Here is a 16,114-nt window from a genome sequence, read left to right on the forward strand (position 1 = left end):
CCAACCTCTGTGCAGTCACTGAGCAGAGCGACAGCAGTGTCTGTGGGATTGATGTTGATGGTCTTCAACTCAATCAAATTATTGAGAGAGCTTCCACCTGGAGAATAAACACAGTTGATCAGGTCACCCATAAAAGGCTTCTCTATTAATGACCTGAAAGGCTTCACAGTTTTTTTTTTTCACAGTTCTTTACCCGATACCACCACCAGTGAAGGCATGTAGCTACTGTCAGCTGGATCTACAGTCGTTTTCAGTCTGTGGACCAGGATGTCTGGGAACAGCTCCAGCCTGATCCAGTGCTATTGAAAACAAGCAAAACTTTTTTTTCCTCACAATCAAGTGTTTCAAATTGATCTTTTCTATGTGAACAAGCACATATAAGAGTAAGGCTGCATTTATTTGATCAAAAAGCTTACGGACCCCAAATTTTTGAAAGGTGCCTAGTATTAGACTGACCTTGCCTTGAGAGCCTGAGGACTGCCAGCATTGCTCTCCACAGTCTATGAGTCGAGACGCCTGGTTAACAGAGGATGAAACACTGAGGTTCTTCACCACTCTGGACCACTCATCAATCAGCATGCCACGCTGACTGTTGTGATTTCTCTTCAGCTGCTTTCCTGAACGTCCACTGAGGGTGGGTGACTGGCCTAAAAGGAAATGGTTGGGTTACATTGTTGTAATGCTAAATGACATGTAGTAGCTATTGAATTACGCATGGAATTTTCCTAGACCTGGTTCATTTATTCGTCCAAATGAATGTCTAGGGTTGTGTTTACGGGTCTTGAAGCAGCTCTCACAAAAGTCAAAGTCATCACAGCTCCGACATTTAAACCTAGAGCCATTTATAGGGAACATCTGACATCCGTCACACCTACGGAAAATGTAGGAACCGGAGGAAAATTATTCTTAGTTGGTTTATTTATTGATTTAATTATTTATTTGCCGTCTAGATGTGTACCTGACACCAGGATGTATGCTAGGAACGAGTTCCATCTCTGACAGCAGCCCAGTCCAGTGTGACTGCTGAGGAAAGTCCACGATCACATCTTTACCATTGGCACTGAATGCTGGACACAAATGGTACATATTTAAACAGACTGTTGAAACCCAACTACAACAGTTCTCAAATTATACTTGAAGAGAAAGCCTACAGGTTTGAAACAATTTGCTAAATACAAAAATGGACCCAGGCTGTTAATTTTAGAGCAATTAGTTTAAACCGGTGAAAGAAATGTTTAAACATAATCAAGTTACCTTTGACAACTCCCACGCTCCTGTGCGTGACAGATCCCCACTTGTACTTTGGCGTTGTGACCGAGGGCTTCACTCGCACTTTATCACCAATCTTTATATGAGACGGAGAACTCTGGGGAGGAAACCCTGGAAAACACAGAGTTACATTTATTTATTTAAAACAAACAATTAAGTCTTAAGTGCATTTAAAGTGTTTAAGAGCAGAACACATAAAGAGGATTTACCCAGTAGCTCAGTGTGGATGTAACGGACCCAATACGTTCCTCCTTTCTGCTGCCAGTCACACTGCACATTCAGATCATGCAGGCCATCTCTGTCCAGCTTGATCACTTTCCCCACATCTCCCTCATATACTTCCTCATACGTCCTGCAGCACCGTACCATCATGCCCACCTGCAACACAAACAGGCTGTGATTAGCTCACCTCATCAGTTACCACCCAAAACCAGTCAATTAACAAGCACAGCTCCTCACCTGAATGTTCTCTCTCACATACACAGCGTAATCATCATTGCTCTGAAAATCGGACCTCTTTTTAAATGTCTGGCTCTCTGTCACCACAACCCCAGGAGGCTACCATGCAAGGGAAAGAGCATTTGTTATGCATTTAATGACTACAAGTGAATCTGCACCTCATATGTGGTGCATGACAGATCACTGTGTGAATGTGTAAATATACACACCAGAGGGAAGGCTGGTTCAGGCTCCTCTAGCTCTTCCGGCACCTCTTCATCGGAGTATTCATCTGATACAGTATCTGCATCTGACAGCTCTGTAATATGAACATCCGGATGGTCCAACAACCAGCCCACTAATGCCTCTACACCTGAAACCCAAGCAATCACGAAATAAGTTGCTAGCAAAAAAATATTGTGGCGGTAGCACGTTGTACAGACACCAAATTCAATTTAAAATGTTGCATTACCTGGCACTCCAGAAGTGCCTGTGGTTCCAGACAGTGATTTAAGGGCAAATTCAATGTTTTTCCTTTGAAAGCCCATCTCCATCAGCTGCAGGACGATGGGTGCAGGTGGCACAGGTGAAATCTTGGGTTTCTTCTGCTTGGGTGGGTGCATATGCTGCACAGTGACCGGTGTGGTGGCCTCGCTGGAGCTGCTGTCCTCAAACAAGGGGGAGGACGGGTGTGTGGATTCAACTGCCAAATACTGACACACTGCCAGAGCTGCTGCCTGAAAACATACCGGCACAAAGTATTTTGAAATTCAGGGAGAAAAAAAAAATGGAACAACTGGGTGAGCTGGTGATTGAAAGGCTTTAGGTTCACATTCACAAACCACCCAAGTTCAATGGCATCTGAGACATAATGTTGGTTACCACAGACAAATAATATTTGTTATAAAATGACCTCCAACTCCTGGCGGTGGAATATGGCTTTGATAGGGGATGGTTGAGTGGATGCTGACAGCAGCTGCTGGAGGAGGATGAGGGGAGGCTGAGGACCCTCAGGAGACAAATCTCCCACATCAGGAGACGACGCACAGTGATCCTCTGAACACAAACACACAAAATCCTTACAGAAGCACGTTACAAAATTGTCATTTCCACAGAAAATACAGTGTTGTTATTGTGAAACAGATGTGGAACATAGAGAAAAAAGACACCATATTTAAAATCAGATACCAAAAAACTAAACAAAATCTACACATGATCACCAGAGGGTAGTGCTGAGATACAGCTGAACAGGATTCAGGCATTCCCAGTACATTAGAAACAGTTAAAATATAATCAATCACTCCTGCATTTTCTGGTTGGTGTGTGAGCTGTGAGAAAATTGGATCACTTATGACACCAAAGAATTGAAACAACTGCACAGAGAGGAAGACAATAACAAATGACTGAAACAGGGCATCAGAAAATGCACGCCGTTTGAAACTAGAGGTCAGATGAAGGGAGACATTCTGGTCTTACCTGTAGGATTGGGGCTGACATCTATGACGGCTGGCTGAGAAAGGATCTGTCGGAGTTTGTCCTGGTGGGAGAGCAGAGCACGCGCTGCCTTCAGGATATACAGCCTGAGCTGCTGACACCGCAACAAATACACATCCACCTGATCGGCTGCAAAGACAAACACACAAACCAGAATATTTATTATCATACACAGATTAGTTTGAGTGGAATAGATGTTTTTGCATGGGAAGTCACATTAATTATTTTCCCATCAGATCATCAAAATGTCATTTGATTTGTGATTGCTGCATATAGCACAAGTATACCTGTAAGTCCTCTGCTGAGGGATTTCTTCATGCGTTGTTTCTCTAGTTTTCTTCCCGCCAAGTTGACTAGCTGAGCCCAGACCGTCAGCATAGGCTCAGTGAAGGGCAGGTTCTGAACACTGAATGGAACCATATGAATCTACAACGATATCAAGACAGACAGAAAATAAACAACATCAGTCCACAGAGCAAAACAATGGCTATGTACGGAAAATCATACTATTCTCAATATATCTACAGTATATAGTACTGTATACATATTGTGCATTACACATAACAGTTACACATGTACCGGTTTGAGCTGACTGAGCAGACAGACTTTGCAGTTCCTCATCTCATGGAACTGAACAGTGATTCGTCCTTTAGGTGTAATGCGAGTCACAGTGCCCTCCCCGTATTCCTCATGAACCACAGGTCCTCCCAGACGCAGACGCCCATCAATCCCACCAATGACTGCCAAAACTGCCATCAGACAGCCCACCGCAGGGGCTTCTGCATTGGGAAGGTAGTCTTCAAGCACAGCCTGATAGAGACCCAGTGTAGAAAAAAAGTCTATCATCAAAGACTCAAACTAATATATGGTACCTTAAAATAGTAAAATACTTCCATAATTTAACAACACTAATATTAGTTGGCTAAGGAATATGAAAAACATCAAAATTTGACGTGTACCGTTTCACTGTGTCTGCCTGCCATGACATCACTGATACCACTGAGCTGGGAGTTAATATATTCGTTAATAAGGCTATTCCATTGGCCAAGGGAGTGAAGTGTACGCAGTACAGCCACTATTTCCTCTGCTAGGGTACTGCTGTGAGTGGCTGTCAGAGAGGCTTGAGGGCGTGATTTCCTCCTACGCATCGAACCTTCTGTAAAGCACAAAACGTGATGTTAAAGTGACATCCTGATATCAGCATTTGTACTACCTCACAAAGAGCACATAGTGAGAAAGGAGTTAATGAATGTACAGTACCCCTGAGGAGGGGCAGATCTGAGGAACAAGTGCTGAGCAAGCTGCCAAGGAACCCAAAGAGTTTCTCCACCAGAAACTTCATATCCTGAAAGCGCTCGGTCTTATCCCAGGATGGCAATACTGCCTGTAAAAGCCGCAGGGCAAGAATCTGCCAGGGAGTGAGGAAAGATAGATTAAGTGGCAATAAATGGATCCCGTCAACAGCAATAATGTGTACGACACTTCTGCACTCATTTTAACCATGTGGTACTCATGAGGGTTTCAGAATGACAATTATACAGTAATGAGACAAGGAGAGCTCTCATCCTTTTGGCAAATCCAGTCAGAACCCTTGGTAAGTGTTGAATGAATCCAGGATGCAATGCTGGCACCTGTCTCTGTAGCGTGACTGCAGTGAAGGACTGGTGGCCCTCCACGATGCGTATAAGCAGACTGATCCAGGCAGAGGAGCTCAGGGTACTGCACATCTGGGGCATGAGAGCTATACTGCGAATAAATCCCAGTGTGCACCAGCTTCTGTGCTGCTCACGGGACACGAGCTTGTGAGATGAACAACCTAAAATACAGAGAGGGAAATTTAAACCATTATATTATATAGCCCACTTTGTTAAGAGTATTTAACTACATGCCAACATTTGTAATTTTATACAATGCACTTTGTGTATTTACATGCTTTCATGTTCTATTTATATTTTTTTATTATATTAGGGAGGCAGCGAAATTTCGTCCACCGAAAAGGGCCATTTTCAGATTTTGCCCGAAAGAAGAAAAACGAGCAAAAAATATGAGCCGAATTTGATTGTTTTACTTTTAAATAAAAGTGTGGTTATTTTATTGACCTTTAAAAAAAAATAGTATCAAATGAAAATTATTGAGTTAAATTAAAGTCTTACAAAATTATTTTTAGGGCTGCTCCGATCACGATCGGCCGATCATTAATGCGCATCTCGTCAGTGAAGCCGGTTCTCTAATCAGCGGTAAATTCCATCGGGTGCGTGATTTCACATAGAGCACCTGATACTACACAGAGCCGTTGTTAACTGAGAAGATGCACAAATAAACGCTGAAAATGAACGTGGATTTGCGCATCTTCTTAGTTAACAATGGCTCTGTGTAGTAACAGCTGCTCTATGTGAAATCACGCACCTGATGGAATTTACCGCTGATTAGAAAACCGGCTTCACTGACGAGATGCGCATTAATGATCGGCCGACCGTGATCGGAGCAGCCCTAATGATTTTAAAATAATAATTATTAAAAAGCATTTTCAGTTTCGGACCATCCCTAGTAATTACATCTGTATTACATATGTACTGTGTAATCTGTATTACACCGTATTTTCCAGACTATAAGTCGCACTTTTTTTCATAGTTTGGCTGGTCCTGCGACTTATAGTCAGGTGCGACTTATTTATCAAAATTAATTTGACATGAACCAAGAGAAATGAACCAAGAGAAATGAACCAATAGAAAACATTACCGTGCTCAGTGCTCCTGTAGTCTACCACTGAGCAGCATAGAGCGCCCTCTTGTGGATGTAGACTGTAATGTTTTCACTTGGTTCTAAATAAATGCGACTTATAGTCCAGTGCGACTTATATATGTTTTTTTCCTCATCATGATGTATTTTTGGACTGATGCGACTTATACTCAGGTGCGACTTATAGTCCGAAAAATACGGTATATACTTACACCACTGACCCCATATCTTAACCCACCCTTAAACCTAACCATACCACAAAACCAGTCCCTACCTTTAACTGCCTCAAAAGCAGCAATAAGTGTTTTGCAATACAATAACACACAAGTGTTAATAACTAACACTGTATATAACAATTATATTTTACAAAAGTACAAATTACAAACACCTAATAGAACCATATACTTAATACACCCAAATATACACCCTTATTCTAAAATGTGTACAAATAGGACCATATAATTTTAAAACAATATGAATAATTGTTTTATATTATTATATTAATAAAAAGAACTGTGTTACTGTTACCAGTCTTGTCATTGGCTCCACTCTCCACCAGTATCCGGAGTAGACCACACAGAGTGCTAACAGCCTCAGTCTGCATCACATCAGCATGAATCCCTGAGGATAGTGATAGTGTCTTCAACAGATTAACTGTACTGGTCAACATGATTGCAGTGGGGTGAACACTCTTCTCAATCACCTCCCCTTCTAAAAGAAAGAGGGAGAGACTGTATAAATCAACATGCCAATTTTAAGACTAAGGCTGGGTAGTAAATGCTTTGTTCTATGGCATGATAAACTGCCAAAGTGCATCACAAACCTGTGTCGTCCTCTGTGTCAGAGTCTTCTGTGGCCGGTTGGGTAGCAGGTGGAGGTTCTGCCAGTTTAAGGTCATACTTGCCCTCTTTGCCCATCCTGTAGGAATTGGTGCTGCTGGTATCCCACTGGACACGAATCCAGCCATCTTCTCCCAACTCCCCAATCACACGGCCCAGGCCTGGTGGTGGTCCGTCCTAATACACGCCATAAAGGAACTTGAATAAACTGACCTTAAAATGCCTTATCCACATTTCCAATGCAGAATTCATACAATACGCGCAAATGCAAACAAGTCAGCTTTAACTTACCTGATCTCCCCATTTCCAGTCAGGTCCTCTCATCACCCTAGTGCCAATCTTCATCATAGCTGCCAACTCGGGGCCAGAGGCAGGGAGAGGGGTGGGGGCCGTCTCCTTTCTGGACTCCTCGAGAACAGTAGCTGAGCCTCCATGAGCTACAGAGCTCAGCTCCTCCTCACTGCTATCAGAACTGGGACCTGTGCAATACAATGCAAACATATTCACAATCAAAACTTACAAAACACACTAAACAGTAATGAACAGACCATTCTGTGCCCATTTTAAAATACAACCAATATGTCCCTATAGAACAGAGGTCAACTGACACGACAGAATAGAACCTACCTTACCCTATACAATAAAGTTCATCTGACCCCAATGTATTTAACCAATCTGACACAGTACAACTGGCCCTATAAACTAAAACCCATCTGATTTAAAAAGAAAGCAAGTCAAGAGAAGGTCCTGACCAATGAGTCGTAGAACACTCTGGGTGAGGGCGAGGATGCCAGAGTTCAACAGGAGACTGAGGCTGTTGGCTCCATGTTTAAGAGTGAGCATATGGAGCATGGCAAGCAAGAAGCGAGCCTGAGGAATGGTACCCAGACTGGGGCCTGCTGGGTTCTCATTAGTGATGGTCTGCAGAGGTACTGGCTGCACACCTGGAGGAGAGAAAACAACACTAAATACCATACCGTTCAAATAGTTGGGGTCAGTAAGATTTTCTTTTTTTCTTATTTCATATTTCAAGCAAATGCTGTTCTTTTCAATTTGCTTTTCAAAGAATCCTGAAAAAAATTGTTTCCACAAACATACTAAGCGGCAAAACCGTTTTCTGCATTGATTATGTGAAACTGAAGAATGAGGTAATGGTCAAAACTAAGTGTTGCTATGAGAGCAATAATTTACATTTTAAAAATATTTTCAAACTGATAAGTTATTTTAAATAGCAATAATATTCCATAATATTGATGCTTTTACTGTATTTTCTAACAAATAAATGTGGCTTTGGTGAGCATAACAGGCTTTTTTCAAACAAATTAAAACAATCTTACTAACCGCAAACTTTTGAACGCGTAGTGTACTTCAATTATTAAATTTAAATGATTACTGCAAATTAAATGTATGATTACTGCAATTGTTTGGGTAAAGTGAAATGACGTACCCAGCTCTTTGAATTTGTCGCTGGCCTCCAACAAGATGTTGCGGATATTCTGGATGGCCCAGGCATAGAGTTTACCAAACGTCACCTCCAGCAGCATCCGGTTAAATGGAGGAATGAGATCTACATCTTTTAGACAGTCAGCCAATGGTTCTCTATCAAGGCAAAACAGATATTGATGTAAATACAAACCAATGTAATTCACGAGATACTGCAGAACAACCGCCATACTAACATAAGCAGCAAAACACAAAAGAATCTACTAAAAACATAAGAAAACAATCTTCCTGCTTGAAGATTCTGAATCTTTATACTTGCCCAATATTGGTCCCTTCAGGTATGACTCTCTGCCAACCACAGAGCATAGCGTACTGTACAGAGGGCAGGAGGAAGTTCTTGGATGCCAGCTTCAACATAGTGTCTATACCCTCCAGCCGGACCTCAGCTCGCTCCAGCTGTACACAGATGTGTCAGATAATATCAGACTGCCATACTTCTTTATGCCACATTAATGTTAGGAGTTAATTAGTATCATTTACAGGTCCATTTTATGTAAAGAACTACCTTTTTAGGAAAAACAGATGGGGGTGGTTGAACTTCATTTTAACTACCTGTTTAAGGAGGCACTTCCTCATCTTCTCCACATCCAGCGGTTCCTCCTTCAGAGCAAACTCCGAGATGGCACTCATGAGGCTGGACTGAGAGAAGGAGCCCTGAACGCTGTGCTTTATCCAGCGGTACTTCTGAACACTGCCTATGGAGTTTAGAAGAGGCTGCCACTTATCCTGCTACAAGATAAAAGAGTAGAAAATTAATAAAGCTGTCAATCAAATACAATTTTAACAGAATGAATTACATCAAATGTTTAATTCATCAAATTAATTGTATAATAGTGCTGTCAAAATGATTAATAGCATCCAAAATAAAATGATGTGCATATATTTGTTAATAAATAATTAACTAGCAAGTAAATTAGTAAAAATAGTAAAATAAGTAAATAAATTAGTAGAGACAAGAAGCGTATGTTAAACAAACAAATAAAAAGCATTAATACTGTGAAATATATAGAACGTAGTGAGTGAATCCCTAAATCAAGCAGTCAAACTGCTGTTGAAGGGGAAGGTATTTAAAGACACGCAAGAGTTATTTATAGAGACACACCACAGCTGTGATACAGTCTCATCAGATCCTGTTGAGATATGCAGAATTCAATTAGAGAAAGCAAGAGAGAGAGAGAGAAAAATAGAAATAGAAAACCTTTGGGGATTTGACAGTGGTTTGTTTCTTGTCCACAGGGACAGGGCCGATCGGGGCAGGTAGCTCCTCATTGGTCCCTTCCCTCTCCAGCTTACACTCCTCCAGGTCAGCTGACTCTGACTTCTTAGGCACTGAGAGAATTAGCAAAACATGTTATAATTATAAACTGAACAATCCTTTCAGACTGAACACTTAAATGAAACGTTAAGAGTTGTCACCTCTCTTTTTGCGGCGGTCTCTGATCAGTTTCTGCGTGATCCTCTTCCAGCGAGGCTGAGAGCTCAGCAGCTTCAGTTTGGACACAATGGAGAGGTCGTTACTGACGGCAGGTCTGAGCTCGTTAAACAGGAAACGCAGCCTCTCGATCACTGGGGCGCACACCTCCTTATAAGAGCGGCCTTGCTCCTGGTGCGTCTGTACCAGACGGGGAAAAGGTCAGAAAGCAGGGGTCAAAAAGGTCATCATGATGTAGATGACATCCCACATTACACTCAGACCTGGCATTATCATGTATTAAAATCTAAACTAAGATACTTAAGTGTGTATAATTTCAATTTCATCTCTAATATGACAGCTTAACCCTTAAAGACCTAGAACATTTTTGGGGCGCCTGACACACCTGCACTTTTCTTTGTTTTTCAGACCTATTCTAGCAGTCAGCATCAAGTGCCATATATCATTATAAACAGGAGGACTTACAGTTTAAGTTTAACTAATTCAAAGTCTCAATTTTACTTTCGTTTTCTCAAAGAATTACTGAAATTACAGAATTTTAAGAAAAATGCAAGCAACAGTTGGGTGTTTTTTACGGTGTACTCAAACAGAAACTCCTAAAGTTTGCATATTTTTCTTTAGAAAGTTGTGTCTGGGTGTTTTACACTTCCAAATAAAATTTTGTTTAGATATACCATTCCCCAAGCAAATTATAGCCATTTATTACAATATTGTTATCTGCGCTTTTAAGTAAAAAAAAACAGGCCTATTTCATTAACTAACAATAGAGATGTGTCCAAAAATTTTAATGAGTAAAGAAAATGGAAAGAGTGTTATTTGATAACAAAATCAAACAAAAGGTTTTTTTTCTTCTTCTGAGAAATATATTTTCAATCTGAGTATGAACTATAAACACAAACTATGCAGCATAGGCTATAGAAAAACAATTGCACAAATTGTCTTCAACAATACAGTGCAAAAACAGTGCAAATGATTCACAAACTACACAAAAATGAGTGAGAAATATTCAGAGTGCAACAGAAAAAACAGTGCAAACTATCTTTTTGAACTATATGTGTTGTATAATTATTTAATTATAATAGACATAATATAAATGAGAGATCCGTTGGCTGTAATATGTGTCAGAATCGATTTTACCGTGACATCGCCTAGCGACCCAAGACATAAATTCCAGTGCTTTATCAGATATGTACCACTGTATCATCCTTGGTTTTGATTTGTTTTATGTCAAAGTTCTCTGTCGTGTGTTTTTTTGTGCTTTTTCAGAGAGTTTTCTCCTGCAAATGTGTTAGTTTGTGTTTGTATTCATGCACTTGCGACAGACTTCACTTTCACTTTGTGTTCGTTCATATTTCAAAAGCAATATGTTAAGTAGTAGTTCAAAAGACTACTTATTGGTTGAATATGGTACAGTTTGAACCAATCTGGGCTCGGGGGTGGGACTACGCGTCAACAATCATTTCTGTTTGGCTCAGAGGAACGAAAGCATTGGTTTATTCTGACGAATCAATGTTGTCAAAATGTGATGACGTGCACTATGGCGCCTCTGAATATCCAAATGAGATAAAAAACGTGGAGAATCTCTGCTTTACATCACTTTTTAAAGCATTCAGATTGGATTAGCGGTTCAAAAGTTATTAAACATGAAAAAACAAGTTATTTTTAGCCGCGGGCGGCTATATCGGTCTTTGAGGGTTAAGCAGCAAATTCCAAAGAAAAAGGTACAATGAATTGAAATACAATTGCAATAAAATTATATTTCCATTAGATTGTCATTGCTCACTTTTATCAAAGAACACTTGGCCTGGTACACCATTCGACACACATCGATCACACATTTCGGAAGGGACCTCTGTTTCCCCTGGTCCACACCCAAGGCACATTGATCAACAAGCGAGAGGGCAACATGACCTGTACAGGAAAACAGAAATGGACCGTAATAATGACAACTCTGTTTAGAGGTTTCTGCTAGTTCACAGAACAGAAAAATGTAAAAATAATATAGGTAAATACAGAGCAGCCACCACGATTCAATACAACAAGAACTATTTAAGTTACCAAGGTCCTGGTGCTTGAGAAGGCAGCAAAGCAGCAGGCGGCCCACTTCCTCTACAGGATGTTCGGGTGGAAAAGCGATGGGAGTGATGAGATGGTACTGTTTACAACACCGCTCGATCTGGCATAGAAAGTCCTGCAGCAAATAAATAAGAATCCCACATTAACCATCAGAACATAACACAAATCATGTAAGACTAAATAAAGAGACAAATAAATGATACTCTTTCACTATGTATGACCTTCACAGTGTGGTCCTGGGTGTTGTTGTCAGCGATGGCCTGCAGGAAGGGCTGCGCGTGATCACTCAGGGTGATTCTGCGGCAGTACAGTTTGGCTTTGTCTGGTGTGGTGGTCCCAAGAGAGCTGCAGTGGTCCTCATCTTTCTCCTCGTTATAATTATAGTGGATCTGACTCGTCTGAAGACCACCGAAGAAAATCGATGACTGGAGCCATTCTGGAAGAAACATTTTTTTCCTTAATATTACTTTAAAAAGTAATACTTCTTTTTTTTTTTTTTTTTTTTTTACTTGGTAATTGTATATAACAAATATTGTATACATCATGTTTTTGTTTTGGATTGATTTTTTGATAAACCACTGAAAGTTTGCAATATTATAACCTAAATAAATAGACTCACTGGCACATTCTAACTCTATGCGAGAGAGAGGGGTGCTCAAAGCCAGATATGAGGCATGTAGCCCCAGTAGAAGACCAAGGTTTCTCTCAGCATCTATTAGAGGCGAGGACAGACTGCTCAAGTCAGGCGTTGTCACCATTTCCTGGTTGGGCTGGAGAAAGATGGGAGGCAAAAAAACATGAAGTCCAAACATTCTGAGAAAAAAGCAGCTCGAAAGTGTAACCCAAAAGTCAGACAGACCTCCATGTACTGTCCCACACAGAAAGCTTGCATGAACTCCCTGGTGTCTTCAACCTGCAGAGCAGCCTCTAAAGCTACCACAGGATCTTCTCCAGCAAACTGAGCTGTGGGGGGAAACAGATGTCAATAAACTCTTTATTTGAAAATAAACTTCAAGTTAAACGTTTCAGTCATTTTAGCGATGTTATACCAAGGATGCTGTTCCCAGTTAGAGTCTGAGTCTGGAAGTCTTTTATGTCATAAACCTTCCCATCAATGACAGTCCAGAAACCGCCATCTTTGTTATGATTCTCCAAGTCAGCTTTGCGGATAAGCGACACTTCCTCATTGTTCTTTGAGCTCAACCCATTAAAAAAGAAACCTGCAAAGTAAATATTGTCAATAAAAACATGCCAAGTTTTCATGTCAAGGTTTTATCACATTTAGTAGAAGAAATTAAAAAAAAAAAATATATATATATATATACACACACTAGATCAAAGCATTATCATACTATCTTGGTTATGAAGGGAGTGTCTGGATTGGTCTTTCACTTACCCATGAGTCCAGGCCAGGCGAGATCCTCATGATCATCTCTCTCCATACCAGGGGCAAGATGGTTAAAACGGTCCATGTGCTCTAGAAGAGCAGCGAGGAGAGGAATGGATCCAGTCTCCTGCATCAGGCCAGCATCATGGGTCAGCAGTAGCATGATGGACACAATCAACTCTGGTAGCAAAACACCTGCAGGATGAAGAAACAGGATGGTGTGGAAAGGAAAATGCATCAGCCATTGCTTTACATTTTTGTATTAAATATTCAAAATAAAAATAAAAAAAATCACCCTCATGTTATGTCCAATCCGGTTTGCTGTTATTTATTCATAGAATAAATCACAAATTCTCATAGCTCTCAAATCAAATTAGGTGCCAGTTGGAAGTCAGTTCGAAATCAAATTTCATTTGATAAGGCTTGACTTCTGAACAAAAGTCATGATGTCAAACTCTTTACACCATATTTATCTTTTAATATTTCAAATCTCTTCACTTGTGAAGAAAAGTCTCCAGAAGAAAAATAACACCACATAGGTTTGGAATGACATGAGGGGAATTAATTTTCAGAATTTAAATAAACAGAATTGTCATTGTTGGATGAATTATTCCTTCAATGCTAGAATTGCTCTGAATTTGAATATGGAAAATTGTATTTATTGACATGTCATTTTCACCTGTGAGATCTCCCTCAAGGACACGTGCCACCTCAGCAAAGTGACGATGACTGTTGACGGCGATGCTGGTGGCCACAGGAAGAATATCTCCAATGTGTGTGCACAGCAAAGCCATGTACTTCTTCAACAGAGACCCCACTCCCAGAATCTCTGAGTGACTCAAAGCTGTGACAATGAGAGATACTGTTGACTGGATGCTCAAATGGTGGCTTCTGTAACAAAATCCCTCCCCCCAAAATTAAGTTCTTCTACTTACTGTATCCTCCCACACCCACAGTGCCACTGACCCCCACGTACAACTTGCATACCAAAAGCCTCTGAAAGCGCAGCAGTAGGTCCAGAGAGGCTGAGCGCTCCTTGCTGACCTGCTCTGTGTCTTGGCAGTTTGTGATTCGTCGGGCCACATCCTTAAGACGAGCTACAGTCTGTGAAGCAATGTTTCTACAGAACAAACCGCAAGGAAGGGTGTTACTACAGGCTATGAAGTTCAAAATGCTACTTTAACAAAAACTCTCTGTAAGATTCCAAATGTTTCATGTATTGAACACAGAAAATTTAATCTCTGCAGTACCTGAGCAGCTGTTGGACAAGCTGGACCAGTGGAAGGCTCTGTTTGTTTGTCGACTCATAGATGCCGGTGTTGATCAGGTCTTTGTCCAGTGTGGTGCGACAGCGATGCAGAGAGGACGCACTGGCTTCCTGCTCATCGATTTCCTTCTCTTTCTGTGCCTCTTTCTTCGCCTCAATATCCTAATAGAAGATACGCAGAGAAAGAAGTTAACTGGAATGTCAAATCAAAACAGAAGACAGTAAAAACCAAATCGAAAAATAAAATAACAGTATATACATACTTTAGATAACGGTTTACACAATTACATCAAATTTAAATGATTTTTGACACTTTTCCCTCAGGGGTCATGATCAGTCTTGTTTTTGGCAGTGCTCTGTTGAATGTTGCAGATATAAGACATGAAGGGTGAATAAATGATGAAGTGACTTATGAATGAAGCATGCTGACCTGGATCTCGGCTGTGATGGCAGCATTCAAAGCGGATTCCAGCCCTCCGTCTGCCATCAGACTACTAACCAAGAGGTCAATCATGAAGCGACGGCCAGGACTTACACTCATCTCATTAGCAGATGCTAAAAAAAAAATACACAGAAATGCTTTTGACCATCAATGCTGTGACAACAAACATGACTTCTGTGGTGCTAAGATGATTTATCCACAGATGTTGCAAGATGTAAACCAGCCAACTGCATATAAATGAAGAGTGACAATGCAGGATCATTAAAGAAAACACTGACTAGACAGAGAGATGCAAAGAGTACTAAGTGTTATCTAGCAGTTTTCCAAGCACAGATTGTATGCACTGACCTGCATTGGGCAGCAGTGAGGACAGGGCTCTTGCTCTTTCCTCCGCAGTGGGCAGTAGCACTGACCAGCCACTCTGGAGCACAGCCTGGGCGGCTGACTGCACACTGTTTAAAACCCCAGCATTGCTGGCCAGCGTTACCACCATCTGCTTGAGGTTATTAAGCAGCCCACTTCCCAGGCCCAGACCCAGCTCCTCAGGGTCCACCTGGTTACTGATGGCTGCATGGAGCTGAAACAGATAAAATACAAAATGACAATTTAGGAGGACATCAGCTCTACCACAGGTTTTCCAGAATAAATCAATGTACATTCTGTCATTTAAACGACAGTAACCTGAAATTTTAGACAACTGACCTGTAGTCTGAGCAGGTTGAGAGCAGCTACAACCATGCACTCTTTCTCCTGCGGTGGTGGCCAATCAGAGCTGCCATCCATGCCGTCGCTGACCTGCCGAAGCAGCAGGTCCAGTTGGTCAAAGGTCATAGTGCACACGTCCACCACGAATGGTACGCGGAGCCCCACGGACCACTCAGAGCATGATGACCATGCAAAACTCTGAGAGACAGAATATATGAAAGATAAGAAGCATGCAGTCAAAAGCATTAATTACATCCTTGTAAAAGACAGTTCATACCTGGCCAGGACCGCAGGAGATGCCCACTATATGTTTGGAATTGAGGCCCGGCAGGGCTTTAGGCTGCTTCTTATTGGAGAAGAGAGTGTCAAAGTGCTGTAGTTTATCATTACTGCCCCAGCTGTGCACCTCCCCTTCTTCTGTGAGGGCCAGGCAGTGTGTAGAGCCAACCGCTATATCCACCACCCTCTTACCTAAATTCACAAAGAATTAAATGTTATGAGCAAACTTTAGATAAAAAAAAAA

General features: G+C 41.2%; 1 protein-coding gene across 2 annotated transcripts in view; it reads right to left on the bottom strand.

Moving 5' to 3' along the window:
* LOC132151776 (E3 ubiquitin-protein ligase HERC2-like) overlaps positions 1 to 16,114 on the bottom strand; it is a 54,119-nt gene that overhangs the window by 17,974 nt on the left and 20,031 nt on the right. The window contains exons 16-55 of one of the 2 annotated variants that reach the window (XM_059560135.1): positions 15,869 to 16,062; positions 15,589 to 15,789; positions 15,235 to 15,463; positions 14,875 to 14,999; positions 14,428 to 14,606; positions 14,113 to 14,297; positions 13,857 to 14,021; positions 13,187 to 13,372; positions 12,840 to 13,010; positions 12,650 to 12,753; positions 12,410 to 12,560; positions 12,012 to 12,226; positions 11,773 to 11,905; positions 11,498 to 11,625; positions 9,699 to 9,894; positions 9,481 to 9,611; positions 8,835 to 9,011; positions 8,542 to 8,678; positions 8,227 to 8,378; positions 7,532 to 7,723; positions 7,071 to 7,258; positions 6,764 to 6,956; positions 6,469 to 6,648; positions 4,833 to 5,017; positions 4,462 to 4,609; positions 4,161 to 4,357; positions 3,781 to 4,011; positions 3,489 to 3,627; positions 3,184 to 3,330; positions 2,621 to 2,763; positions 2,180 to 2,444; positions 1,938 to 2,080; positions 1,729 to 1,827; positions 1,479 to 1,647; positions 1,255 to 1,380; positions 959 to 1,067; positions 732 to 871; positions 457 to 647; positions 194 to 299; positions 6 to 97 (exon numbers count right to left, since the gene is read on the bottom strand). In XM_059560135.1, the coding sequence (XP_059416118.1) occupies positions 6 to 97; positions 194 to 299; positions 457 to 647; positions 732 to 871; positions 959 to 1,067; positions 1,255 to 1,380; positions 1,479 to 1,647; positions 1,729 to 1,827; positions 1,938 to 2,080; positions 2,180 to 2,444; positions 2,621 to 2,763; positions 3,184 to 3,330; positions 3,489 to 3,627; positions 3,781 to 4,011; positions 4,161 to 4,357; positions 4,462 to 4,609; positions 4,833 to 5,017; positions 6,469 to 6,648; positions 6,764 to 6,956; positions 7,071 to 7,258; positions 7,532 to 7,723; positions 8,227 to 8,378; positions 8,542 to 8,678; positions 8,835 to 9,011; positions 9,481 to 9,611; positions 9,699 to 9,894; positions 11,498 to 11,625; positions 11,773 to 11,905; positions 12,012 to 12,226; positions 12,410 to 12,560; positions 12,650 to 12,753; positions 12,840 to 13,010; positions 13,187 to 13,372; positions 13,857 to 14,021; positions 14,113 to 14,297; positions 14,428 to 14,606; positions 14,875 to 14,999; positions 15,235 to 15,463; positions 15,589 to 15,789; positions 15,869 to 16,062 (6,542 nt within the window). Of the gene's footprint in view, positions 1 to 5; positions 98 to 193; positions 300 to 456; positions 648 to 731; positions 872 to 958; positions 1,068 to 1,254; positions 1,381 to 1,478; positions 1,648 to 1,728; positions 1,828 to 1,937; positions 2,081 to 2,179; positions 2,445 to 2,620; positions 2,764 to 3,183; positions 3,331 to 3,488; positions 3,628 to 3,780; positions 4,012 to 4,160; positions 4,358 to 4,461; positions 4,610 to 4,832; positions 5,018 to 6,468; positions 6,652 to 6,763; positions 6,957 to 7,070; positions 7,259 to 7,531; positions 7,724 to 8,226; positions 8,379 to 8,541; positions 8,679 to 8,834; positions 9,012 to 9,480; positions 9,612 to 9,698; positions 9,895 to 11,497; positions 11,626 to 11,772; positions 11,906 to 12,011; positions 12,227 to 12,409; positions 12,561 to 12,649; positions 12,754 to 12,839; positions 13,011 to 13,186; positions 13,373 to 13,856; positions 14,022 to 14,112; positions 14,298 to 14,427; positions 14,607 to 14,874; positions 15,000 to 15,234; positions 15,464 to 15,588; positions 15,790 to 15,868; positions 16,063 to 16,114 lie in introns of both variants that reach the window. The other variant, XM_059560134.1, reaches the window with a different exon arrangement.

Source organism: Carassius carassius, chromosome 10 (genome assembly GCF_963082965.1).
Source record: "Carassius carassius chromosome 10, fCarCar2.1, whole genome shotgun sequence".
In the NCBI taxonomy this organism is placed as follows: domain Eukaryota; kingdom Metazoa; phylum Chordata; class Actinopteri; order Cypriniformes; family Cyprinidae; genus Carassius; species Carassius carassius.